The sequence below is a fragment of the Lissotriton vulgaris genome, chromosome 3_2 (genome assembly GCF_964263255.1).
Source record: "Lissotriton vulgaris chromosome 3_2, aLisVul1.2, whole genome shotgun sequence".
Taxonomy (NCBI): domain Eukaryota; kingdom Metazoa; phylum Chordata; class Amphibia; order Caudata; family Salamandridae; genus Lissotriton; species Lissotriton vulgaris.
Window position 1 is genome coordinate 17,125,659 of NC_141690.1, and position 26,238 is coordinate 17,151,896.

Below are 26,238 nucleotides of genomic sequence, written 5' to 3' on the forward strand. Positions count from 1 at the left end.
GAATTATCTTAATGGTCCAGGTCTCAGAAATAAAGAGAGAACTCTAGTTCCAGGCTTTGTAACAAGGATACAACAAGGTTTTCTTTCTTCTGAGGGAGTCCCAAGTTTCTCAGTGCTCTTCAACTGCACCAAATGAAGTGTCTAGAATGAATGCCCTCTCCCCGATTAGACCACTAAAAAGGCTGCTTTTTCTCCAAATTCCTAAGTCACTTTCTATGGATCTCAGATTAACTAACCCCTAAGATCCTAAAGGATCTTGTTGAATTACATAAATGCATCACTTTTATTAGAAAAAAACCCTATTTGGTTAAATCAGGACTGTCAAAAGGTCTCACACAGAATATTGAGGTACAAGCAAGGGAAATCAGTATCCCCAGAACTGCTATTCCTAAACCTTGAAAGACTGTACCAAAGTTTCGCCCACATAAGCAGAGCCAGCATGATTTGAGCCACAGATACTCACTGATGTGCTTCAACACAGAAAGGAGCACAGGGGGATGTGCTCCCTTTTCCCCCTTTGCCCAGCAGTATAATCATCCTTGTGCCACTTGTCAAGCACACAGTACTGCAAGAAGCATCAAAACGAACTCTCCTGCCGACCCACCTCCATAAGAGCCCTTAATCCATGTACACATCAACTTCGTTCAAAAACCATAATATCTTTATTCTGTTTATGTTTTGGTATTGGTGTGCTTTTTGGAGGATGAACTGAGGCATACACATGTGCTCGAGGCAATGCAATCACTGTAGCCACAACCTGCTCAGAGATGTTATTATTGGTTTGATTTCCTCTCCAGACAGAGAATGGCCAGAGTGCTCATTTTGTACCATCAGTGGTCCTAGAATTAAATAAGGCCTTAGTAATCAAACAACACTTCCATTGTGGTTATCAACCCACATTTTCAGGAGCAATAAAGAGGTTTAATGAAACTCTGAAGAACAAGAAAACAGATGTGTATTGAGACCAGGTTTAAGCTGCCTGACGTTGACCCTCTGGTCAATTCAGCTACTCCTATCCAAAATGACCAAATTGAACGCCAATGAAATAATAATGGGACGCCCAATAACACTTCTTTCTACTTCTACCCGATGATATTGCCAGTTTTGCTTGAGTTACGCCTGAATGATGGTCTGAATCTGCTGTATTGGAAACAACTGATTCAATGTCTCAGCTGCCTCCAAACACGGGATAATGAGAATGACCTTGATTAGAAATCTGATTATGGGTCTTTGGAAAGTGTAGCATTTAATCACTGCTGATGTGTCTACATTTGTTCTAACAATAGCGCAAGAGGAAGGGAATTGTGAACTGGGACTTGCTGTTTTCCTTAGTGGACAGCTGCAGCCATATTTTCTTGTTGATGCTAACCAAGCCGAAAAGGAAGTTGCCCATCGATGGCATTTCAAGCCTTTCTTGCACTTCCAAGTTCTTCATAGAAGACCCTGTTGAATAGCCTGCTTCATCAAAAAAATGTAATTCTTGTTACACTTGAACGCTGTCTTCTTCATGTCTCTTGATCTCAGCCCTCGATACCAGTGTGCCTGCTTTGTTTCACAAAGTCATGCCATCTTCATTGGAAGCTTTTATCTGAAATGTTATATATTTGTGCCTTGACTCTGTTTGCAGAACTTGCTTGAATACAGTTTTTTTGTGGGATTCCAAGACAATTCATTTTTCTTTTGTTAATTAAACCTTTTGAATGGTGTGTGCACATATTTGCTTTGACAGTACATTTCCAGATGCACAATTGATGTGTATGTAAATACTCCTAGAAATCATCTGAAGTTTTCCAGCAATATTCCTAGAATTCTCTGACAATTCCTAGAAATTTATACAGTGATGAAATAGTGAGCACAGGCCTTTTGCAGCTTGTAGGGAATGTTAGCGATAGAGGAACGGTTCTGCATAATCAGTGACATAATGACCATTGTAAGATACTCCAATCATACAATAGGTCTTTAACCTTTGGTGTGGTGCTGAAAAGTTAATCCCTTACGAGGTGGATGGTGCCTCGACTGTGCCCGAAAATAGGGGTGTCAGTATGTTTGTAGATGCTCACCTCTTTGGATAAGACTGTGGCGGGTGTTTAATGGGATAGTTTGCCTTATTACTGTCTGACAGAAACTAGCTTAATCTAGTTATTTTTTTGCAAACATTTTCAATTTGTGCTTACAAATATAGGAACATTAGTGGTTCCATAACTGTGGGATTGTACTGTAAGAACAGTATGCAATGCAAAAGTTGATGCGAGGGTGATGGTTTGAGTAGCATGCAGCATATCTGGACATGGGTTAAAGTGCCAAAGAAGTGTTGTAGCGCAGCCTCAGGAGACAGAGTAGGGAATACTTGAGAGTCTAGCCGGACTCCTGCTGCACATGCAGCATCACTGCAATGTCATCTCAGCGTATTAATGCTATGAATTGGAGACAGTATGTGCTGTGTGCAGAAGTAGGTATGCAGTCAGGGGCTGCCATATGTCTCTAGGTCTAACAAGTAAACATAGGTTCACTCCCTCTTAACTGTGCAGTGTTTCAGGGGATCCTCTAGACATTTAGAATATTCGTTGTTTACATAGAGTTGTTAGGATATCGATTGGTTTGCCATTTTCGTCTACCGAGGAAACACAAGTTTATCTTGAGGCTAATCTCCATTGCCTGAGTAATTTTCAGCTTTGACTGTAATCTTTGTCATTTTTGATCCTTTAACCAAAAAGTCGATATGTTTTGTTCACACCTATAACCATGTGCCGTAATGTTAAACTTGGCTTGCATGTGATGTGCCTTAATGTTAAACTTGAGCAAAAACAACAGTTGATGGATAGAATGGAGAACAATGTCATACATTCACCCCAGTACAGAGATCTGGGTCTAAATCCATTGTTTTTTTGCACTCCACACCACCCCAGTTCAGAAATGGCCATATGCAAATCAGCCTTGACCCTGTGCCTCATGGGCACAGTCCAGCCCGAACTGCCAAGCCATTTCTTCCCTGGACTGGAATCAAGCATCCTAGGACCGGTTTCTGGCTCAGACGTGAGTTCTGTGCTCTCCTTGCCACTGGAATCAAGCTATCCAGGCTGATGAGGGCTGAAAGCCCGAAACCGGTCCTTGGATGCGTGTTTCCAGTCCAGGGAGGACCTGGCTTGGCAGTTCGGGCTGGACTGTTTCCATGGGGCACAGGTCAAGACTGATTTGCATATGGCTGGGTTCAAACTGGAATGGCGAGCAAATAAATGATGGATTTAGGCCCAGATCTCTGTACTGGGGTGAATGTATGACATTGTTCTGCATTCTGTCCATCAACTGTTGTTTTTGTAATGTTAAACTTGGCTTGCATGTGCAGTAATGTTAAACTTGGCTTGCAGTGTGGAGTATGAGGGCACTGCTCTCAAAATCGTTTAGTCAACCGTTAGTTGACTAGGTGCCCTTTCTCATAGTTTCAGACTAGTTCCAGGCTGCAGTTCTTAATTTGTGCTGGTAGTTCTAGGTGGTGGGCTAAGGAACTCTATTTTGGGGAACAGGGCTTATTTTTGATCCTCAGACTTTGGCCTAAAGCAAGAGAGAGAAAGGAGAAAAGGAGGAAGAGAAGGAGAAAGATAGAAAAATAATTGCACAGATAGAAATCAGGGACAAAAAAGAAGAGACAGGAAGTGCAGTGTGCCTGAAAACGTGCATTCATGCAATTACGTGTAATTTCAGAAGAAATGTGAAATTACCTAGATTATGTGAAATGTAAATATTTTCACTGTAAAGATATAGCACCAAAAACTCGTGAACAGCAGCAGCTTGTGTTCTCGCTTTCCGCATTATTTAAGTGTGATGCAACTTGAATGGAGCATCATTAGGCAATGTGACGTAATGACGTGATTTTTAGGAATGTTTGCAAGTGTAACAAAAAATCCCATTATGACGCAAATTACATCAGAGTAATTTATATTTTGTCTAGGCCTAATCAAGACTAAGCAGCCTTGAATTCAACTACGGCAGCATTTGCAAAACCCAGTTGCGCCACTTAGGAAAAACTTTTTACCCCAGGATTTTTTTTTAACAAATTAAGCACTGCTAGTCCCATTCCAACCTCCTGGAAAGGCTAACGTCACTGGACTTGGAGGGTACTGCATTAACCTGGATGTCTTTTTTCTTGAAGACCGTTCATTTCATGTCTTCTAAGGCAGTGCTATGTCAGAACCATGTACACTTGTTTGAGGCATTCCCCAGGGGTCGGCTTAAGCCCGATGCTGTACGCAGGGCCGGACTGGGAACCAAAACCAGCCCTGGCAAAGTGCTCGGCTGGCCCCCCAGAGGGGGGGAGGGGTTGGGGGTGCTGCCGAGCTCTTTGCCGGGGCCAGTTTACGGCCGATTTTGTTACAGGGCCGATAAAAACGGCCCTGTAACCCTTAGAGCGCACCGGGGGATTGCCTGGTGCCCGCAACGGTCAGTCCGGCCCTGTTGAGAGCTGTGGCTCAACTTTGTTCTCATAGGCAGATGACACACAAATCACCTTTGCTGTGCCACCAGCACAGAGCAACAAGACCAGAACCCCTCACCTATACTAAACTTGATTTCCACATGGATGGGCGAGAACTCACTTAAGCTCAATGGCAAGAAGACGAAGGTTATTGTCCTGGCGAAAAATGTCCAGCTATGGGGTCAGCACCATTGGTCGGAGGCTCTGGGTAGACTCCCAGATGTGCCACCTAACGTAAAGAACCTCAGCTTCTGGCTGGATGAGAAGCTTACCATGAAGCCACAGGTAGTCAGGGTAGCTTCTACCTGTTTCGCAGTTCTGAAATGGGTAAGAAAGATCGTAGACATAATACCACTTTTTGCCCAGAACACTGTGACTCAAGCATTAATCTTGTCCAGTATCGACTACGGGAACATCCTATACTTGGAGGCCGAGAAGGCAGTCATCTGGTGCCTACAAGTGGTTCAAAATGCCGCTGCCAGGCTGCTCTTCCGCCTTCCTAAGTACGCGTCTGTGTCCATCTTCTTCGGGAGCTTCACTGGCTGACCGCAGACAAACACATACAATTCAAAGCCGTGCTATATACACAAGACTAGATTTGTTACAGTGCCACGCTACATTCAAGATCTGGTGGTTCCTTATCAGCCTGCTTGCCTGATTCGGTCATCTAACCAGTCCTTGTATAAGGTGCAGAGAAGTCATCGAGCATGTATGGGGGTGGGGAAGGTCGCTCATTTTCATACCTCGGTCCGAACCTCTGGAATGACCTCCTGGAATCTCTGAGAAACTGCTCTTCTCTCATGATTGTATTCTGTTCAACCAAGGACGTTACGCTTTTAGAACATTTTCTAAATGACACTGAAACACACCAAACCAGTCTACTATTCTTTCTAGACTGGATTACTGTAACTCTCTTTACCTAGGTGCCAATAATGCAGGCATAAATCAATTACAGAGGGTGCAAAACGCCGCTGCCCATACCCTCTTTGCCTTCCGAAGTCTTGCCCTAGGTCCAAATATATACATAAACTACACTGGTTGCCGGTGGAAAAAACAATTAAATTCAAATCTCTGTGAATCGCTCACAAAATTTTCTATGGCCTAGCCCTTTCCATTCTAGCCAATCTTCTCATCCCCTATGTACCGGAACACACCCTCCGCTCCTTGTACTAACATCTGCTATGCACCCCCGTGTTAGAAGTGCTCGGGCGGGTGGCCGATCGTTCCAGGTTTTGGCTACATCTCTCTGGAATCCTGTCCCTAGCACTACCAGAAACCTACAGTATCATGAGGGTTTTAGTAGGGCAGTTGAGACCTGGCTATTCCCTTGATTCTTCTTCTGTGATCTCCTCACCTTTTCGGATATTACCTGCGGATCTAGCGCTGGGACGCCCTGTCGCTGGGGCAGCCATGCGCTCTACAAATCCAATAACCTAACACAACATCTGGGATTGCATTTGGCACCTTCAGTAACAAGGAATGGAGCAAAGAGGCTTGTTCCAAACTCAGTTTTGTGCATATGACTCTTTCCCATGGAACAAATTTGAACATGCAATATAATGACAAGAGCAATGTCAGCATCAACCTTTGCTCATCACTGTTGTCAGCTTATCCTTTTGAATGTTCATTATCAGCAGAAGCATTGCTATAGATTAACCGCTGAAACCTGGAAAAAAAAATCATCCTTTCTTATAACTGTGACTGGGGCTGAATCGTTCCCGGGTTAATGGACAAACACATATTTGATTTATTTGTTCCAGTAACAGGTCACCAGTCACATCTCTTTACGGCTAATCTTTTGATGTCTAGAATGCAACTGAGACATCAATGACTTTTTTAATATAGTGGTACCACCCAATACTATGGCTACACTGTTTTTTTAATGGACTACCACAGTTACAAGCAAGATCAAGCTGAAGGCAAGACTCTATAGCAAGAGGGAGGGCTTTGAATAGACCAGTAGAGAACACACACATAGGCTATAATATTAGAACACTACATCCAGCGATGGCAGCATTTTCTAAATTAAACAAGGAGAAACAATAGGCCAAACAGTGGAATGGTGGAACAGATCTGGTCTATGCCAACTATCATTGGCCCCTTGCCACTCCAATATCTTTAATGGATTTCCCAACATTCTAAGCTATAATTAGTTAAGACCATATCCATAACTAAAGTCCTACAGTGTTCAGAATTCGCAATGCAACAAACTTAGCGCTACAAACGATTTTTAACAGGCTCTAAATAGTTTTAGTAAAAACAGTAGATATTTTTTGCAGAGTTTTGTGGCAAGAGGTTAAATAAAGCCTTGCAATTTAAACAGTCAGGTGCATATGAATGATCAAGTATCTAAGGCAATTGCTTAATCATACCGTAAACAGCATAGTTCGATTTCCTTCGATATCTGTTGGCTGTACAAAATTCCGACCCTGCGTTGCTGGGGTTTCGAGATCTAATGATACTTCCTGCTCCTCAAAAGAGCCAGGAAGACTACTGCTGCCACTTTCTTTCCAGGCCTTTTTTGAAGCCCAACTTCGTAGCCCAGGCTGAGACGAGGATTTTCGGAATGGCTTATTATCATCTTCTTCACTGAAAGGAGACTGGAACATGGATCGAAATGTTGTGTGCTTCAAGAATCCCAGATCACCGACAGTTTCTTCCTCTTGAGAACCCAAATTGTCATCAGTTTTTTTGGTACTACTGACATGGTTAAATTTTTCAATGCACTCATCAATAAGTGCTGGAGGGGGCTTCTTATGGGCCACTGTCACTCGTCCACAGAACAGCACCTCAAACTTTTTAGCAAAAGCATCATCAACATCGGAGAGACGAGCTTGGGATTCTTCTTGGCGAGCTACTTTTCCAGCCTGGCGAATGGAACTGATGATCTCGGGTACCTGTAAAAAGCAAACACAGCCTTAAGTGTTGGATACCAAAGTGATGATCACAAGCGTACAAGTATCACAGCATAAAGACATGCAACCTTTTCTTAACTTATCATAGAAGAGGCAATATAACATGCTCTGTTCACAGCGGCTCTTGGATATCCACATTAAAAAAGATTAAAAGTAGAATTCAAATGAACGTCCATTTTAACATATCATCACACATTTATCATTCCACACTTTCAGACACTAACTACTTCATTCAAAAGTAATATAGCATCCTTGCAAATTTGTGAAGCAAAACATTCTCTGTGGAGGGAGAACAGAGACCCACATGTTTGGAAAAAATTTCAATGGGATATCTCCTTAAATATTTCTGGAGTGAGGCAGCGTCAAGGTAAGTTGCTTATTTTCTGATAGGGTTCAATTTCTCAAATGTTAGAACCCAGTAAATTCGTTGCAACAAGAACTACCTATTTCCACATTTCGTTTCTTAAAATGACTTCTGTATGTGGGGCTGTGTCCTTTGTTGGTCATGACATTGATTGAAATATTGTCGGAGGTTAACGTCAGAGTGAGGGGAATGCGGGTGGGCACAGAGCATACCGAAGAGGAGGGTTATCTCGTCCCCGGCAATCTTTGGATTTATTCAAGGAGGTTTAAAAGGAGGAGTTATGACTTTTGCAAGTCAGATATGCTCCAGAAGTCTGCTTAAAATGGAATAATCTTTCCCATTTTTTTTTTTATCTTATAAGCAAAAATGGAAGACCCTCAGAAGCGAGAATCTGTAACTTACACAATTAGTTGCTTCAGCTCGTAGAGTATTCACTTTGAACATTCTACTCTGGCTTTCTTGAAGTTAAACCTACCTTGCAGTACACATCACAATTACAGCATGTGCCACAGAAAGGCAAGTAAGTATTAATAAGGGGGAGGTTGTAGAGGCTTGTGTGTATTGATTTATTTTGGTGTTTTGCACCATCTCATATGTCCCCTTCTGTCCTCAGGTAGGTCATTCGAGTCTGATAGATGCTGTGAAACCCAGGGGCAGCTCCTCCGTTGAGGCAGAAGAGCGTCACCCCACTGCTCTCATAGCAGTGGAAAAAAGAAAAATATATCATTTTATTTTTCATAGCTACGGGGCCAGGTTGGGGAGGGGTGTGGTTGGTATCACAGAAAGGAGGAGTGGTTTGTGCACAGTAAGTGTGCATGTCGTTTAGCCGGCCGTCTTGGGCGGCCAAACAGTCCTGCACGCTGACCTGGTCCTCCACCTGGCTGTATTGCACAGCCTTGCTAGAGAACATGTACAAGCTTCAACTCCCTGTCTGAGCGCTGACCCACAGAGCTCAGACCAATCACAACACTGCTGTAACGCTGGTGACAGCAGCGCAGTGCTTGGCTTAGGGGGTTCCTGCTTCCGGGACTTGGAGCCAGGAAAAGAAGTGAGACAACTGAGGAAAGACGGAGGCCGTGAAGAGGTAAGTGGTTTTAAACAAATATATATTTTGAGTTTCCTTCTTTTGGACCTCTTAAAAAACCCTCCCCACACATTCTAACTTAACTCCCCAACACTCTGCATATTTCTTTATTAACTTTTTCTATTTTGCTTTTTAAAACTGTTAGGCAGCTGCAAAAAGATGTAAGCCACCCACTCTTTCATTCCCCCCCACCTAGGGCCTGGTGTTGCCTGCCCTCTCCTCATTACAAGTTTATTTTTATATTTCTTTAACCAAGGTCGAGCGGCTGGAAGGGGCGGCCACGAGGGTGGCTCAAATTATCTTCTCACTTTGAACAATTTTTATCTTCTTTTGTGGTTAATTTTCAAATCTAACATGGCTATCTGCCATGTTAGACTGGTAAATAAAAAACTGTTGCCTGCATTACAACGGATGAGCAAGCACATGTGTCACTATGCTTGGGTGCACGTCTGTAGCCATCCTGGAATGGAAATTTTCTTTAATGGAAACCCCATTACATGATTGGAAACCATGTCTGAACATACATCGTGGCACATTTGCATGAATGCAACAAAAAAAATGATAAAGCCAGTAGCTCAGCTTGTTAGAGCCGAGACCTATTGACTTTGCCAGTGCTTGTTTTAAGGTATAAATGTAATTAAAGTTCAAAATTGGTTATCTTTGGAATAGCTGTTCCAGTATGTACCACCGGTAAAGAAATTAGGTTTCTTGTTGAGGCTGATGTAACCCTGCTCAAGCAAGAACCACAATCCGTGTCATGATGAAGTCCCAAGCAAACCCTAAATTAACCTGTGCTCAACCCTCAGCTAGCTTGGCACAGAGCACTCAGAGGCAATGTGTAAAGTATCTGTTCAACACTTCAAACTGTAACACAGTGAAAACACACAACAGAAGGATTCCACAACAGTTTAGAAATATAGTGCAATTTTTTATACATAAAACAAGCCCAATCATCAAAAATACAAACCGTAGAACAGGAGTTATGCAGGTTCAAAAAGTTCAATGGAAATTCTGCCAAAAAGTGCAAAGCTGTGGACCTCTTGTAGCACCGGACCAAAACAAAACCACAAGTTCAGGCAAACCATGATGGAGAGCGGGCTGGCTACAGGAACCTGCTGAACAAGAGTACCTTAAATCCTAGTTGTGGAGAGTTGTGAAATCCCTCGCCAAGGATGCATGCGTAGTTAAGACGATGCATTGGTTCAGAGGTGCTGTAAAGCTGTGATGCGAGGTTCTGCATCATTGTCGAAGGTCACGTCGACGCTGGCATGCAATGCGAAGTCCATCCTTTTGGGTGCATTGTGCGATGAATCAGTTCCAAGGAGCTGTGAGGCTGCGACACACGAACCTGCATCGTCATTGAGGCTGCCTTCAACGAGAGATTTGCATTGAAACGGCCTTAATTGGGAAAGCTTTGCATAGCCAGCAGTTCTGATGTGGGCTGCAAGTTCGATGCAGGGTCCTTGCGCCAGGAGACCCTCACAGCAGAGGCAATGACTCCGTTAAGTTCGGGGTTCAACCACAGATCAGAGGCCCACCTTCAAGGTTCCAGGACTGGGTTAGCACCACTTGGCAGGGTAGGACTCGCAGATGGCAGAGTCTTGATGCTGGGTTTAAGGTTGTTGGAGCCTTCCTTCCCTGAGGCTCTAGTCAGGAGGCCAGCCGACTAGCTCTTGGATACACTGAGTTCCTGGGTTCAACATATGCATGTGCAGTCCTTCTCACCCAGGCAAGAGAACAGCAGGGTGGCAGTCCTTCAGAGTCACAGTCCAGCAGAGTGACAGTCCTTTCAGCAGCACAGCAGTACTTCTTCCTGGCCGACTATCTTAAGGTCCAGAAGTGCACTAAAGAGTTGGTGTCGGAGGTCCAACATTTATACCCAGCTCTGACTTAGAAGTGGGAGAAGCTTCTACAGGTTTCCTTGTGAAGTCTCCTAGCATCCTGCATTCTCCGCTCAGGCTCCAGACTAACCACTGGGGGTATGCCCACCATTGTGGGCAGGCAGGACACATCCTATTTAAGTGTATGCAGGGCTGAGCTCAGCTCTGCTCTCAGATCCCGCTATTGATGGCCCATCCAGGCACACCTAAGCCCTCTATTGTGTGTGGCTGTCTAGGAAAAATACACAAATCCCAACTTTCAGCTACACCCAGTCATATGACCCGGAAACAGGCTACAGCACTAAATGGCTAAGATGGGAAAACTCCAACTTTCTAAAAGTTACATTTTCAGAATTATAATTTAAAATCCAGCTTTACCATAGGAGAGGATCTTTCATTACAATTATATGGACACCAAATATTAACAGGTCACCTGTTCCCATTTGGAGATTACAGCTTATTTAATGTAATAAGGTAACTCCAATGTTATCCTACGGGAGAGGTAGACCTTGCAGGATTGAAAAATGACTTTAGGAGTTTTTCACTACCGGTATATGTAAAACTGAAAAGTACATATCCGCCTTTTAAATACACTGCCCTTTGGGCTGTCCAGGACCAACCCAAGGGGTGATGTGTATACATTTAAAAAAAGAAGGTTTGGGCCTGGCAGCCAGGTCGAAATGACAGTTTAAAACTGCACACACATGCCGCAATAGCAGGCCTGAGAGATGTTTAAAGGGCTACTTAAGTGGGTGGCAATCAGCACTACAGGTCCACTTGTAGCATTTAATTATGCCTTGGGTACATGTAGAATCATTTTTCTGGAGACTTGCAAGCAAAATGAAATATGCCGATTGAGTGTAAGCCAATTCTAACATGTTTAGAAGCGAGAGCACAAGCACTTTAGCACTGGTTAGCAGTGGTATATTGCACAGAGTCCCAAGGCCAGCAAAAACAAATTCAGCAAAAAGTGGAGGGTAAAGGCAAAAGGGTTGGGGTTGACCCTGCACAGAGAGCCAGGTCCAACACCACCCAAACCTGTAAGCTTATGTCTTTTTTTCTTTCCCACATTCCTTTTTCTTCTGGCCTCTTTTTTTGATGGGATATTGCCCGCTTCTTCCTAGTACATTTTTTTATATTACTGTATACTCCCTGACAAATTGCTTCTTTTATACATTTGTGTGACCCCATTAGTATCCTCATTCCTTTTTCTAACCCTGACAATGCATGCTGACCTATTCTTTGGTCTCCTTATCATTTTCTTTCTGCTTTGAAATTAAAACGATGTTCGCTAGCAAGGACCCACAATGGCTTTTTAAAATATATTTTTAACTGTTCTTGGAGTGAATATCGATCATTTTTGACCAAACTCTTCCTTTCCTTATTTGGACTTTCATTTTATGGGTTCTCAAAACGGAGTTATCATTATCTGTGGTTTCAATGTATTTTTATACTTCAAAACATCAACGTAATTGATTGCGATATCTGTGGTCTTTAGTGGTCATCTGCAAATATGCACTTCATTTTTATATTGGGGCACAGAGAAATGAATAATATTTGCATCACAAAATAGCATCACTAAATACCACGAAATTGCAGTTTGCAGCTCGAGAAGCATCAAGGTTCCTGGCATGGGTCCTGGAAAATAAAACAGTAGCCAGCTCGTATTCATGCACACCAGGTAGGTCCCCCCCGGAGGGTGATATTACATCGACTTTCCATCCAGTGTGGCAAAATAGATCTTGCTCTTAGACATTCAAGACAGCTTTTAGCTTTCAGAAATACACACTATGCTACCAAGATTAAACAAGCGATAAAAAGGCGTTCTCTAAAGACTATCCAATTTTAGAAAGGAGGGCTGCTTGGGCATTTAAAAAGTATTTAGTCCCCATAGGTATTTTCTGATAATGCAGTTACAGTGACATTGTACCGAATTAAGAGCGAATGTAGGAAAGTGCTATTGTGTTGATAGTATATCAACAGCAAACTCCCAGCTCAAGAGAAAATTGTAGCAATTCAATCAGGTTGGTGTTTAAAATCATGCATGCTTAATAAACAGGATGGGGTGCCAGGGGACCGAGTATGGCCGCATCAGTGATGCAAAAAGCAGAAACCCCTCTTGCGCTCCAGACATTCACCGCAAGTAGGGCACCAGGTTCATTCGCTGTGGAGGGATGGCAGATGGAAAACATATCTGCAACAACATTTTGTGTGGAAGGTAGAGGAGGGGGAAGAAACAAGAGAAGTGTGGCTCAATAGTTAGAGCGGCAGACCCTGATGCAGAGGTCTGGCCCGGGACCAGGGTTCAATTCCCGCCTCGGCGGCTCTTGGACTCAATCTCCCCGGACCTGATAATTCTTGCCTCGTGCCTAGTCAAATCATGGGTCCCACTCTGTGACTCTGGGCAATAGCTTGCTTAATCTCCACAACTGCCCCAGCAGTGCTTGGATGCCTGGCTTCACCTTGGGGGTGCCCAGGAGTGGACATCTCACAGGAAAGCCAGGAAGGGTTCCACAGCGGTATGAATACGGTGCTATGAGACCTCTGGGTAGAAGGCGCTATATAAATACAAACACATTTACATTTACAACAATTTGAAGTCTGACTATACACCTCTTTCTAAATGTCTCCTCACAGAGCACAAGAGGCAATCTCCTCAAACAATGAAAGGTGATACATTTCGATCCATGTAAAAAAAGCAGAATAATTATTTATTTTAAATATTTGCTGCATAATTTTTATTCGTAAAAATTAAAATGAACAATCTTTCTATTATACACTGTTTAATAAGTTATCTTTGGCTGCCACAAAAACAAAGGCCCTGCTTCAACCCTCTAAACCTAGCTAGATTATGGCCTAAATCAGACTACCAAGGTTATTGCGGCATTGATTTGTAAATTCTGTGGTGCAAAAATTTAGATTTTGCGTCATAAAACTGACATTTTGCGTCATTATTGCAGCACTTTATTTTTCTTGTAATCATTCCTTTTCAGCCTTAAATCAATGTTTTAGCAAAGTATTCCACTTTGAAATAGGCATGTTTAAAGTATTTATCTTCGCACTTGGTATTGCTAGTGTTTTACTTACGACCGGACCAGATTGGGGGTCCCAGATTGTTTGAAAAGGTGTAATTGAATATGAATATGTACTTTCTTGAGATCCTTTATGAAACATTCAGATTATGGATTTCTGCAGGATGCTGGCGATGGGAATTTATCCCCCTCCCCCACACCCTCATCGGTGCTTTCTTCCTTTGTTGGTTCAATGGATGATTAACAATTGTGATTACTCTTCATAGAATTCAGCATATTTTTGCAACTATTTGTGCACAGTGTTTGGGAAGTCCATTTAAAAGAATTGCATGGAGTTATTTAAACTATTTTAGCAAAGAATATATCGTGGAAGCAGTGTGTTATGGATGGATGGTGTGAGCGCTTTGTTTCAACAGGTTAAGCGCTTGCTGTTCACATCCAGTGATGCATGTAGGTCACATATTCTTACTATAATTAGTGTTAAATCTGTGTTATGTAGTTTCAAGGTAGATTAATTGAATACCATTAAATCTGGCGCTGGTATTGCAATTTTACAACCATTAAAAGGGAAAATATGTTTAAATAACAGGATTATTTTTAATTATCTGGAAAAGAACTGTTAGACCTGGCATCTTTGGTGTGGTTTCCCCCTATCTTTTTGCTTCTTCCCCCTGTATTTTTGATGCTGTGCTGGATTCCGTTTTTGCTGGTTTAGATGCTTTGGGCACTTTGCCACTGCTGTCCAGTATCAAAGTGCAAGTGCTCCCTGTGTACATTATTATTATGATTGGTTATCTATGATTTGCATATTTGTGTCAACCAGACGTCCCTAGTAAAGTGCACTGAGTGTGCCAGGGCTGGTGATAACAAATGCTACTAGTGGGCCTGCAGCACTGATTGTGCCACCCACATGAGTAGGTGGTGTCTCAGGCCTGCCACCACAGTGCCTAAAATGGTGTCTCAGGCCTGCCACCACAGTGCCTGTGTGCAGTCTGTCAACTGCCATGTCCTCCTGGTCAGTGTCCCCACTAGCCAGGCCTAACCCTTCCTTTTCTGTACACATTGGTCACCCCTATGGAAGGCCCAAGGTACCCCCTTGGGCAGGGTGCAGTGTATGTGAAAGGTAGAGCATGTACTTGTGCGGATGACATGCTCTGGTAGTGAATTACAGCCATTTTCGTTTTTCACTATTGTAAGGCTATCTTGCCCCATAGGCTATCATGGGAGATGCTGGCTACAGTGGTTACCCGCATATCTTCCCATAAGATATGACATACGCGTCTGGTATCCCTGAACTCAGAATTTAATAAACACATCTTTTAGGAAAGGTTGTTTTTAAATCCTGTGTTTGAGAACAGCACTTTTAGAAAGTTGCTGTTCTCTTGTCTGACCCTTCTGTGTCCCTTGGCCTGTTTGTGAATTGACTGTCTGGTTTGTGAGCGACAGGGGCTGGGTGGCTCCCAGAGGCGGAGTGGGCCATCCCTGGGCTGAATAGCTCCATCTGCATCTAGAGTAGTGGGAGGGGGTAGCACCTGGGCCTGAATAGGGCTGTGCCTGCCTTCCACAGTGCTGGCTCCACCTCCTGCTGGTCGGCTGACGACCCTGCCCCTCTCTCTGAAAGGAAAGGAGAGGCCAGGAAAACAAAGTGCTCAAGTAACACCCAGAACTGGTTCAGACCAGGCTCAGAGCCCTCCTGCATAAAGGGATCAAAGACTTTTAGGGGTATAAGTACAGGACCCCTGACTACCGAAAATTAAATCATCCTGGAATCAAGAAAGAACCTCTGCCAAGGAGAAAGCGGAAACTGAAGGAAGAAGCCTGTCCTGCCGTTGCTCTGCTGGACTGACCTGCTGCTGCTTTGCTGCCAAGGAGAGGGGAAGGACTTTGCTTTTGGTGCTGTGTCCCCTTGCTTGAAGGAATCCCCAAGGGCCCGAGAAGAGCTGGCTCCCTGTTAAGAAGTCTCAGGAACAAAAGGACTTCACCCCCAGCTTCCCTGAACTCTGCTGAGAGAGTTCTGTCCTTCCTAGAGTGCTTGGACCAGTTGTGGTGCCTCTGGAAGTTGTACCTGTGTTGGGAAGCTGGAAACCAAGCTTTTAAAGACTTTCTGCAAGTTTTGTCGCATCGCTCGCTTGCGGAGCGCATCCTCGACAGTGCAAGGAAATTCCCACCACTATGAAGGCCGAGATCGTCGCAGCGCCTGTTGCCAGAGTTGTTGCATCCTTCGTTTGCGGGACGCACCAGACCGTTGCGGGAAGATTACCATCGCTGCGAGTGTTGTCACAGAGCCTGTCGTCGCTGGGTGAGATTGTCGCACTGCTTGCTTGTGGACAGCATCACGTCGCTTCGAGTGTCGTCGCAGAGCCATCGTATCGAGGAGCTGCGAGAGGAAGATCACCGCTGGTCCGCGCATCGTCGCCCCGGAGATCGTCGCAACTCCAAAGATCATCGCATCGTGCCTTTGCAAGCTTCTTTCACTATGGAACCTCCGCACCGGAATCCATACAAGGTCGCATCCCTCCCCATACAGACCGGAGTCACCGCATCACGCTGGCTACATCCAGCGGGGCTGTCGCATCGCCTCCCCAAGGTCTCAAGAGTGACACATCGCTTGTTTTCCACAGCACCAGTTTCTGTTTTGGAACTTTGTCGCATCTAAATGTACTGTTGGCTAAACGTGACGCAACTGTGAACTTTTCACGCAACTGTGAATTTTTTTATCGCAACTTTAAGAACTCTTTTGAAACCATATTCTTGAACTGTATATGTTGGATTTTTGTCGTTTTGGTCTTGTGTAGTTTAGATTAAATACCTTTATTTTTCTAAACTGTTGTGGAGTCAGTTTGTGGTGGTTTCACTGTGTTACTGTGAGTGTTGGTACAAATACTTTACACATTGCCTTTGATAAGCCTTGACTGCTCGTGCCAAGCTACCCAGAGGGTGAGCAGAGGTTATCTAAGAGTGTTTCCTCCTTACCCTGACTAGAAGCAAGGGTCCCTATTTGGACAGTGGTACCTACCTCTGCCAACTAGAGACCCCCAGTACTAACAGGAGCATTCCTCTCCGGCAGAACCCAGATCGTCCGCTTCCCACCCTTCGGATCCGAAGCCATTGACATCATCTGCGGGGTCCCCCAAGGCTCATCCCTCAGCCCAACGCTGTTCAACGTCTACATGGCCCCCCTTGCACAAGTGGCCCGCCATCACGACCTCAACATCATCTCCTACGCCGACGACACCCAGCTCCTCCTCTCCCTCACCAAGGACCCGCACACCGCCAAAACCAACCTCCAAGAGGGAATGAAGGCGTTCGCTGATTGGATGAGGAGCAGCCATCTGAAGCTGAACTCGGACTAGATGGAGGTCCTCATCCTCGGACCCACCCCCTCAGCCTGGGACGACTCCTGGTGGCCGCCCACACTGGGAACAGCACCAACACCCACCGACCATGCACGCAATCTAGGATTCATCCTCGACTCCTCCCTCTCCATGTCTAAGCAGGTCAACGCTGTCTCCTCCTCCTGCTACAACACACTCTGCATGCTCCGCAGGATCTACAAGTGGATCCCGACCGAAACAAGAAGAACGGTGACACAGGCCCTCGTCAGAGGCAGACTGGACTACGGCAACGCACTCTACGCAGGAATCCCAGCCAAACACCTACGACGACTACAATGTATCCAAAATGCCTCCGCCCGACTGATCGTCAATGTCCCCCGTCGCAGCCACATCATCCCCCACCTGAGAGACCTACACTGGCTCCCCGTTGACAAGAGGATCACCTTCAAACTCCTCACCCACGCACACAAAGCACTCACCCATGCACACAAAGCACTCGACAACGTCAGACCAGCCTACCCGAGCAGCAGACTCAGCTTCCACACCCCCAGGCGCCAGCTCCGCTCCGCCAGCCTCGCCCTCGCCGCTGTCCCCTGCATCCAATGAATGACCTCCGGCGGCAGATCCTTCTCCTACCTCACCGCCAAGACCTGGAGCACCCTCCCTACCCACATACGGCAGACCCAAGACCTACTCGCCTACAGAAGACTCCTCAAGACCTGGCTCTTCGAGCAGTAGCAGCACCCCTTCCCCCTTCCCCCCCCTCCCCTCAGCGTCTTGGGACCCTCACGGTTAAGTAGCGCGCTTTACAATTACTCTGAATGATTGATTGATTGATTGATTGTGGACGAGCAAAGAATTAGTCGAAAAAGCAAGCAACATTACGCTTGAAATGTGGGTAATTTATAACTGGAGAATTATTTTTAAAGTGTGCATAATTGTTGCAACTCTTTTGGTAGTGCTTTATTTTTGTAACAGTTCAGAGAAGTTTTGAAAGCTGATAAATTGTTGGAAAACAGCGCAGAAATCTCCCGAAATGGAAAGGTTTCTTCCAAAATGTTGTAGAATTGTTTAACTTTGTACACAAAATCCTTACAGAATGGAGTTCAGGATATTTTCCATTCCACTCCATGATGTAGTGGTAATTTTCATACGCCCCGAAGCACGCAGTGGGGACAGAAATTGCCTTGCTTTAATCTGGCAAGACTGATATATTAAAAAAAAATACTGTTACTATTAATACATTCAGTGACAGCCAAAGAAAACAGAGCACAAAAAGAATGACCAAGGGGATAACATGAGGGGCCGCCTTCTTATGGTAATGGATGCACTGAATGAGGTTTTAAACAAGAAGCCTTAGAAGTCCAACTACTTGCTAGACTCAAGGAGGGCAGTCTTTCAAATGTGCCTGCAGCCAGCTGACGTCATCTGTGCACTTCTCAGAACGTCTACCGTGCTGCCGTAAATTGCTGCTGTCCGCTCTCTGCGGCAGGCGTCTTCTGCTGCCTCCAGATTTTGTTTTGCACTCTTCTTGGGGCGTCAGGAGTCTGTTGCGCTCTTGCAGAGCTGAACAGCTGGAAGACCGGCTGCGTCATTGGTGGACATGGCTTGCTCGAAGCAGACACAGGGCACCCCTGAGCCCCAAAGCAAAAACACATAAATAGAGTGAGAACATAACATAACTGAGGACCGGCAACAGGCCCCAGCCACCAATGTCTCTAGAAAGAGGCACCTGCGAGGTGGGTTCCTGGCTCGCTATCAGGACTCGAGGACGCAGACAGGGGCCTGGCCGCCCAGGTGCCAGTCGGGCCGAGAAAGACATGATTATTACAGCGAGCACGGCAAGATAACAAACAATGCTGTCGCCCCCGCCTCTGTGTATGGCAGTCTGCTGATTCAATTAATCTTCTTCCTGTGTGCGGGGTCAGAGTGGTGGCGCAGTCTCCCATCGGAGAAAAAGGCAAGAGCTCACCCGTGCCACAATCGACCCCGGCAAAGTCAAATGCCATTGACATTAGACCCATAGCCACAGCGCATACATCCCTAACCTGTCTGCTTGCAGGAGCCATGCTCATACGTGAGCAAGTCCGGCGTGGCCTATTTCCATTCCCTAAATCTCGCTGTATTTCCTGAGGGAGGGCTGTAGGTGTGTGCATACAGTCAATAATGCTGTGCGTGTCTGCCTGGCGACCTTTTTCTGCGGCCAAAAATGTAAATATTGCAATCATCCCACTCTTCGGCTGATTTCACACTTATTTTGCGAATCGTGAAATGCTGGAGGGTCTGCTTAATTCTTGTAACCAGCTTTTGGAAGAGGTCTGCTTTGACGTTGCACAGACATCCACTCTCCGTACAGAAAGTAGAGACCAGGATCCTATTGGCCAACATTATCAATATATTACGAATACAAATATTTTCAAGAAACAAACTGCTTCTAAAACAACGCAGACCATATGATCAGTGTGTTTTCAGATGAATGCTCATCATTTCAAAATTGGGCAACAGGTTTTAAGGACCAATGTTACTAGTGACTTGCACAGAAAACCAGAGAGTGTGTCTAAGAACAGCACATACGTTTATTTTTCTTCTTCATTTTGTGAAATAAACACAGGTTAGGCACATCAGGGCCATTGAAGTCACTGAAACAGATGAATTAATAATATTTCACTTCAGGTAAATGAATCATAGCACGCAGGGGCGGCTCCTCCGCAATGGCGGAGGAGCGTCGTCTCACTGCTTTTAAGCACTGTGAAGAAGAGAAACCTAAGATGATAATGACTAAGTTATTATCATTTTATGTTTTGTGATGTGTCCTGCTGCTTTCTGGGTGGGGCTGCTCTGCTCACGGAGCAGGGCAGGGGAGGAGTGGTTTGCCCAATCCTAAGTGCACAATGTCTGTTTGGTCGTCCCTCTTGGGCTGCCCAAACCAATCAAACGCACTTCCCTGTTCTCCATGCAGGCTGCATTACAGCCTGCATGGAGTACATGCCCACTCCTCAAGCACCTGGCTGAGCGCTGTGTCACGTCGTTCAGACCAATCACAACTCTGCATTGTAGCGTTGTGATTGGCTTAGGGGAGGGAGCCTGGATGCCTGCTTCCTGTTCCTGTAGTCAGAGACAGGAGAGCAGGAGCAGTGATGCGGGCCGGCCTCAAGTTAAGTTTATGTGTGACAATATTTTGTGTCGGTAGCTGAGTAGGCATGGGCGGAATTCTATGTGAAACGCCGTGAAGTGACCAAAAAACTTGTTAGGTCGCATCATTCGTGCTGATTTTTATGGCTGGTGTTTGTCCTGCACTAGGAAATCAGCACAAACGGCACCAATCACAGCACAAGAGGGTGCTGCTTATTTCTCCTGCTTGTGTACATTTTCTACTCTAGCAGAAGCTTCCTCAACGCGAACGGATGGTTTCTCAATGCGAGCGGTAGCGACCATTCGCAACCGCTCACTGAGAAATCTCACTGGGAGGTGGTTTAGAGTTAGATTTTCCTTGCTCTCACTCTCCAACTCAACTTTGGCGAGCAAGGAAAAAACTCTGCTCCGCTAAGCGGAGTTTTTTGGAACTCGGTGTGCTCCGCTGAGTTCAGAAAACTCTGAGAACTGAGCGGAGTTCACCACCCAGGCCAATATCCTTGGCTCAGTGAGTTCAGCAGATGTGCTCCTAGATGCCTGTACTTAGATGGACAGAAATGGGAGATGGGGAGGTAGAGAGCAGGGCTGGTCTGAAAACAATTTCCAGGTCTGCTTTTGATTACCATTCCACCCTGGAAAATAACTACATACAGTGTTGCTGGTCACCACAAGAGGAGAAAACTGCAAGTTTAATAAGGAACTCAACTGAAGGCATTTTGTGCAGAAGGCATTTGGTGGGATTTCATTCAGATAAGAATTGTGCAAAATTCATGCAGTGCATTATTCAAGAAGATAAGATTTTTGGGGAGCCGAATACATGCAGATTTCTTCATTTTGGAATTACAGAGGAACACAATTTGAAAAATAAGGTCACAATTGTGAGGAATGCATGCGACATACTTTTGTAGAATCTGAATGTCTTATGTAGGTAATTTGTATTTTTAAGACGCAAAACATTCAATATAGTTCAAACACTGACTAAGGCTAAAGACCATTCTCTGATGTTTTATCAGCATCATACCCCCAGGGCAAGATTCTAGGCTTAATGATGAACCTTTATTGACTATGCATTTTGACAAGAGAAATTGGTGAATTACAGTATGCACTAATTTAAGTTAGATATTGGCAGTTCTGTTGTCAAAATCTCTATGTGTCTAGCATTGTGGAAGAAGGGCAGTGATAGTCGGATGAGTGTCCAGCGACACCACAGTAAATCTGCAAAGTGAATCAAAGCAGCATTGTGCTGAGTCAGCATGGAATTCCTTCAAAACAGCGAAAAAGTGGCATCTCTCTCTCTCTCTCTCTCTCTCTCTTTCTTGCCGAGAGTGGGACTAAGATTTATCAGGATAGGCGCTACTATACATACCAATCCCGGTTGTAACTTCTAAACTACATACGAATGAATTTGAGTTTATAAAGCACCCAGCTCCCTGAAGGCTCTCCGGCACTAGGTTTAGTACTACTGAAGAGGAAGCATACCAGGAGGTATTGATGAGAGAAAAGTCAGGTTTTAAGATTTTTACCCAAGCGAGTACAATCACGTTGAGATTTCAAGTATTAGGGAAGCAAGTTCCATAATTTAGCTGTAGGGTACTAGAAATGTTTGCTTCCCATTTTGCAGATGGCAGTAATGTTAATTAGATATTTATACTCTGATCTGATATTGCAAAGAGTTTTCTACAACTAGAGAATTTCGTCATTAGATATGTAAGTTTGGTATTGTGAAGATCTTCATTACAAAACAAGGACGCTTAAAGGAAATTATTTTATCAATTGGGAACCAATGTAAAGGGAAATGGCAGGATTTCAACAGATGCGTGCTTAGGTATACAGAGAATAAGCAAGGCCGCTGCATTTGGAATCGTGTTCAAGTGCCTGAGGAGTATAATTTAAGTGTCTAAAAAGAAGGGATTACTGTAATCGATTCTTGAGAGGGAAGATTATGCGTAGGTTTTGCAAAATAGTAAAGCAGGAGGAAGCCATTTCAGAAATTTGAAGCCAAAAGGCCAGAGAGAAGTCGAACCAGACTCCAAGAATTCTAGCCGATGTTAGAAATGGGGGTTCTGGTTGGCTTGGGTATGCACCTACGCCAGGCAGTACCCACCACTCTAGTCAGGGCAAGGAAGTTACATACCCAAGGTAAACCCTGATCACCCTCCTGTAGCTTAGCAGAGCAGTCAGGCTTATTCCAGAGGCAATGGGTAAAGCGTTTGTGCAACATACAGACACACACCAGTGACACACTACGTATACCACAAAAGAGACTCCACACAAGGTTATATAAAACAATATCCTTCGTATTACACATAAAACACATCAGACCAAAAATCACAAAACCAATAATCACTTTGACAACTAGGCAATCGTCACAACATTGCATAGACCATACACCACTTTGCCATAAGGCAATTGTCATAAACATAATAGACAGTGCACTAGGTAAATACGTATAAGGTGCAGGTCATGCAACATTATGAAAATAATACCTTATACCATCCCTGTATATACCTTGCCATTTCTGAAAATAACAGTACTTGTTATTTCATCATTGGCAGATGTAAAACAACTTCACTTCTAAGATTAGGGCATCAAATTGCAGTTAGGGGATGAATGGATCACCAGATAACATTGTGCCCAAAGAACCATTTTGTACTTTTAATATGCAACCACAGCACTTCTGCGGTTCTTGTATGGCCTGCATGTTAATTCCCCAGTAGTAAAAGCAAGATTGGAACCTCTGTGGAGGGTTGCGACCGCATCCTGCTATCTGATTCAGCTTATTGCGTGCCTCCAAAGGTATGCCACAAAGCAGCTGCCTGCAATCGTGCGGCACAGCTGCAAGTGATCTCCAGGGCTTAATCACCCTAAGGTAGGCCTCCACAGGGGACCCGCCCTCTCCTTCACGGTGGTTGGGAGACCTCTCCAGGTTTCTCGCACTTTGAGTAGCCGGCAGCAGTTGTACGCAGATGTACAGCGCAGCTGCCTCTGCATTTTCTTCTTCAGGGACGTGCCGTCCCTGAAGACACTCACCAAGCTTGAGGACCAGCTGTAGCTGCTGACTCACCACCACCAAGGTCTCTCCTGACCCGGGTGTGGCATCTTCTGCGATGGGGGAGCTGCACTCCCCATAGTTTGACAATGTCGGCAGGCCCTGGACAGGGGCCGTGTCATCGGCCCACCACACACGCTAGCCCGGGGGTGGGACAGGACCGATGAGCCTCAGAGGTCTGGACCGCCCCTGGTGATGAGGTCAATGCACCTCCTCTCCATTGGGCACTGGGTTGCCTCCGTGGTGATTCCCGTTGCCATGGCAACCGGCGGGCCCGCTGAGATGCTCTGCGGCGGCTCCATTTGCAGCGCGGTTTTCAAAATGTACAAAGACCAAATTGTGATCTGGTAATTTGTTAATCAATCACAATTTGGGTTTGAAAACAAATACTGATTTGGTGTTTGGAAGGAGCATCACCTCCAAATACTTAATCGGTATGTTATGCGTTACTGTTTGGCGACCTAATTTTAGTTGCGAAACAGTAATACTTCATCATCAGTTAAAAGTGGTGGTAACCCATTCGCAAATTTGAGAATGTAAAAAAAAAAACATTTAAAAGCAGGCAGTCATCCAAGAGATCACTGCCTGCTTTTAAAAAGTGAAACTTAAACCTTTCATTTTCTTTTTTGAAGCGCATTCCATTTTCCTTCAAGGAAGACGGGCAGCATTTAATTTTAAAAAAAGATTGGTTTATTGAAAAGCAATCACAGACATGCTGGTCGGCTGACACAATCAGGCCACCGTCCCTGTGATGGCGCCAATTCCTTAAGGGTCGGAAATTGCAACCTACCTAATTAATACTCAAGAAGTTGGTTGATTTGCGACCTACTAGGAATCACCACTTAGAAATAAAAGCTTTTGTACAATCGGAATACCAATTTCTTATTGTGATTGGGAGATAATCTCAATTAGGAAGTCGGTAGTCCTAATGTTAGTACCTCTGGCCCCCCAATGTTAAACATGCCGAAACACAAAGTCTGCTGTGCTGCCTTGATCGAGAAGAAGTTTAAGATCATCGGCGATGGCGATGGGGGGCGATTTGTCCTTTGTCCTTGTCCGAATCCAAACTGCGAAGGATACTGGCAATTGTAGGCTTCAATGTAATAAAAGATTTGTATGTTGGCCAATTTCTTGACCCACTTTGGAGGATATTGGCGCTAAGGAGATGGGCCTACTGTTGCCCAAGATGGAAGGCTCTGATGTGGGCTTTTGAAGTGTTGTTATGGGCCATTTCCAGACTGCTGGCACTCTTGTTTATTCCAGAGACAAATTGGAAATACAGGTGGCAGCTGGTGATATTATGTCTTATTTCAGTGAGGTGGAAGAGAGTGCACGGGTGAAGCAGAAAGCCTGACTTGATGGAATTTAATATTTCCAATGTCTGACTTTCAGAAAGGGGTTCAAGGCTCGTAAAAGTGGAGTTAACGTTCGAGCTATGGAAGGGAGCGACAGTGGTAAATACCACTTGCTACTGACAATCAGGGTACTTTTTCCATTTTGTCCTTAACGAAAGAATGCAAATTCATTGTAGTGTGAATGCATGTTAGGAATGGTGTTCGGACCTCCCTCGGGTTTTCTACGATGCTTTACTATGACGAACGGCTCTCTGATGTTTTATTGGCGAGGTGACGATGCAGGAGTCGTATTCTGTTCTCCTGGATTTAATGAACTATACAATGTCCTGTTATGTCATAAGAGTCACAAGTCACACAATGTTATCTCTGGCGATGATTGTACAACACTGGGGTATATGATTTAATCTACTTTGACAACACCCAAGGAAGGACTTCTGTGCCTTTAACTTAACTCATTTCAGGAAAGGGATCATAATCGACGAGTTTCAGATATGGTTACTCACCTGGAATCGGATATCCCCTCCCACCATAGGCTGCACTTTACGACACTCTGAAGTAACAAAAGGAGAAACACAGTGCTTCACAAAACTAGGCAATAAATAAATACGTCAACCCTTCCGGGTATAAATTTAAAAATAAGCAAGCGTTAGAGCCCACATTTCAAAAGCCGCTCTGTGCACTTCTGCCTGCCTACATCATCAGAGATCAGGGCACAGCGTTGGCGGAACGTAAGGCCTCCACTGCTCTTAAAAATACGCTGGCCTGAATTTTCAGCTATTTTGTTGTCATTTATTTTGCTGCGGTTGATATGTTGAATTTGCTATTGAACACCGTTCTAACAGTAATACCGGTTTTATGCTGGTCCTATCAATGGCAATACCTTCCTATCCTAACGACAAGAGCATATGTTGATCTCTGCACCAGTTTGCAAAGCAATACCGATGCCATCAGAATGACATATATGCTGCTGTGACTCATACTTTATTCTTGGAAGCAATAAAAGGTCTACACTCGGCAACCAGAACGGGGAACAGCCTGAAAGCGCTGTCCAGAACAAAGCTGTACAGCCTGCTGGATGATTGCCACAGATGGAACAGGACAGCAAGAGGTGAAACGCACACTACAAAAGATCCAGGCCACCGAGGGCTCAGCCAGTGTGGGCGGCGAGGACTCAGACAGAGGTTGGTTTATTTTAGTTGGCTTTTAATAGGTTTCCTTTTACCTCCTGGCTGTTGCTACTCTGGAAACCACAGCAGGATTGCTGCACAAGTTAAAGCATGTTAGAAACCTGAAAAGGGTGCACTGCAGTTTCTATTTCTTGTTTGCAGTGAGAGTGCAGAAATAACAGCCCTGAGAACTGTTTTCAAGTGAGTCCTGTGAGATTCCACTCAAAGCTGATAATGACTGAAAGGCAACCAATACAAACACCAGAAGCAACATCCTTAGCAACACTAATACCAATACAACCAATGGCAGTAATACTAATACCACTATTAATACTATCACCTTCAAAAGCACTGCCTTATGCCACCACGAGCAACACCCCCTTCAATAGCGTACCAGAACCAATGCAAACTCCATGAAAACCACCAACACTACTAAGCACCATCAATACACCCACCAC

At 44.7% G+C, this 26,238-nt stretch overlaps 1 protein-coding gene across 6 annotated transcripts in view; it reads right to left on the minus strand.

The window, feature by feature from the left end:
• TBC1D1 (TBC1 domain family member 1) overlaps positions 1-26,238 on the minus strand; it is a 1,125,494-nt gene that overhangs the window by 558,765 nt on the left and 540,491 nt on the right. For all 6 annotated transcript variants that reach the window (XM_086963988.1, XM_086963987.1, XM_086963991.1 and 3 more), the window contains one exon: positions 6,841-7,365. In XM_086963988.1, coding sequence (XP_086820114.1) covers positions 6,841-7,365 — 525 coding nt within the window. The remainder of the gene's footprint in view (positions 1-6,840; positions 7,366-26,238) is intronic.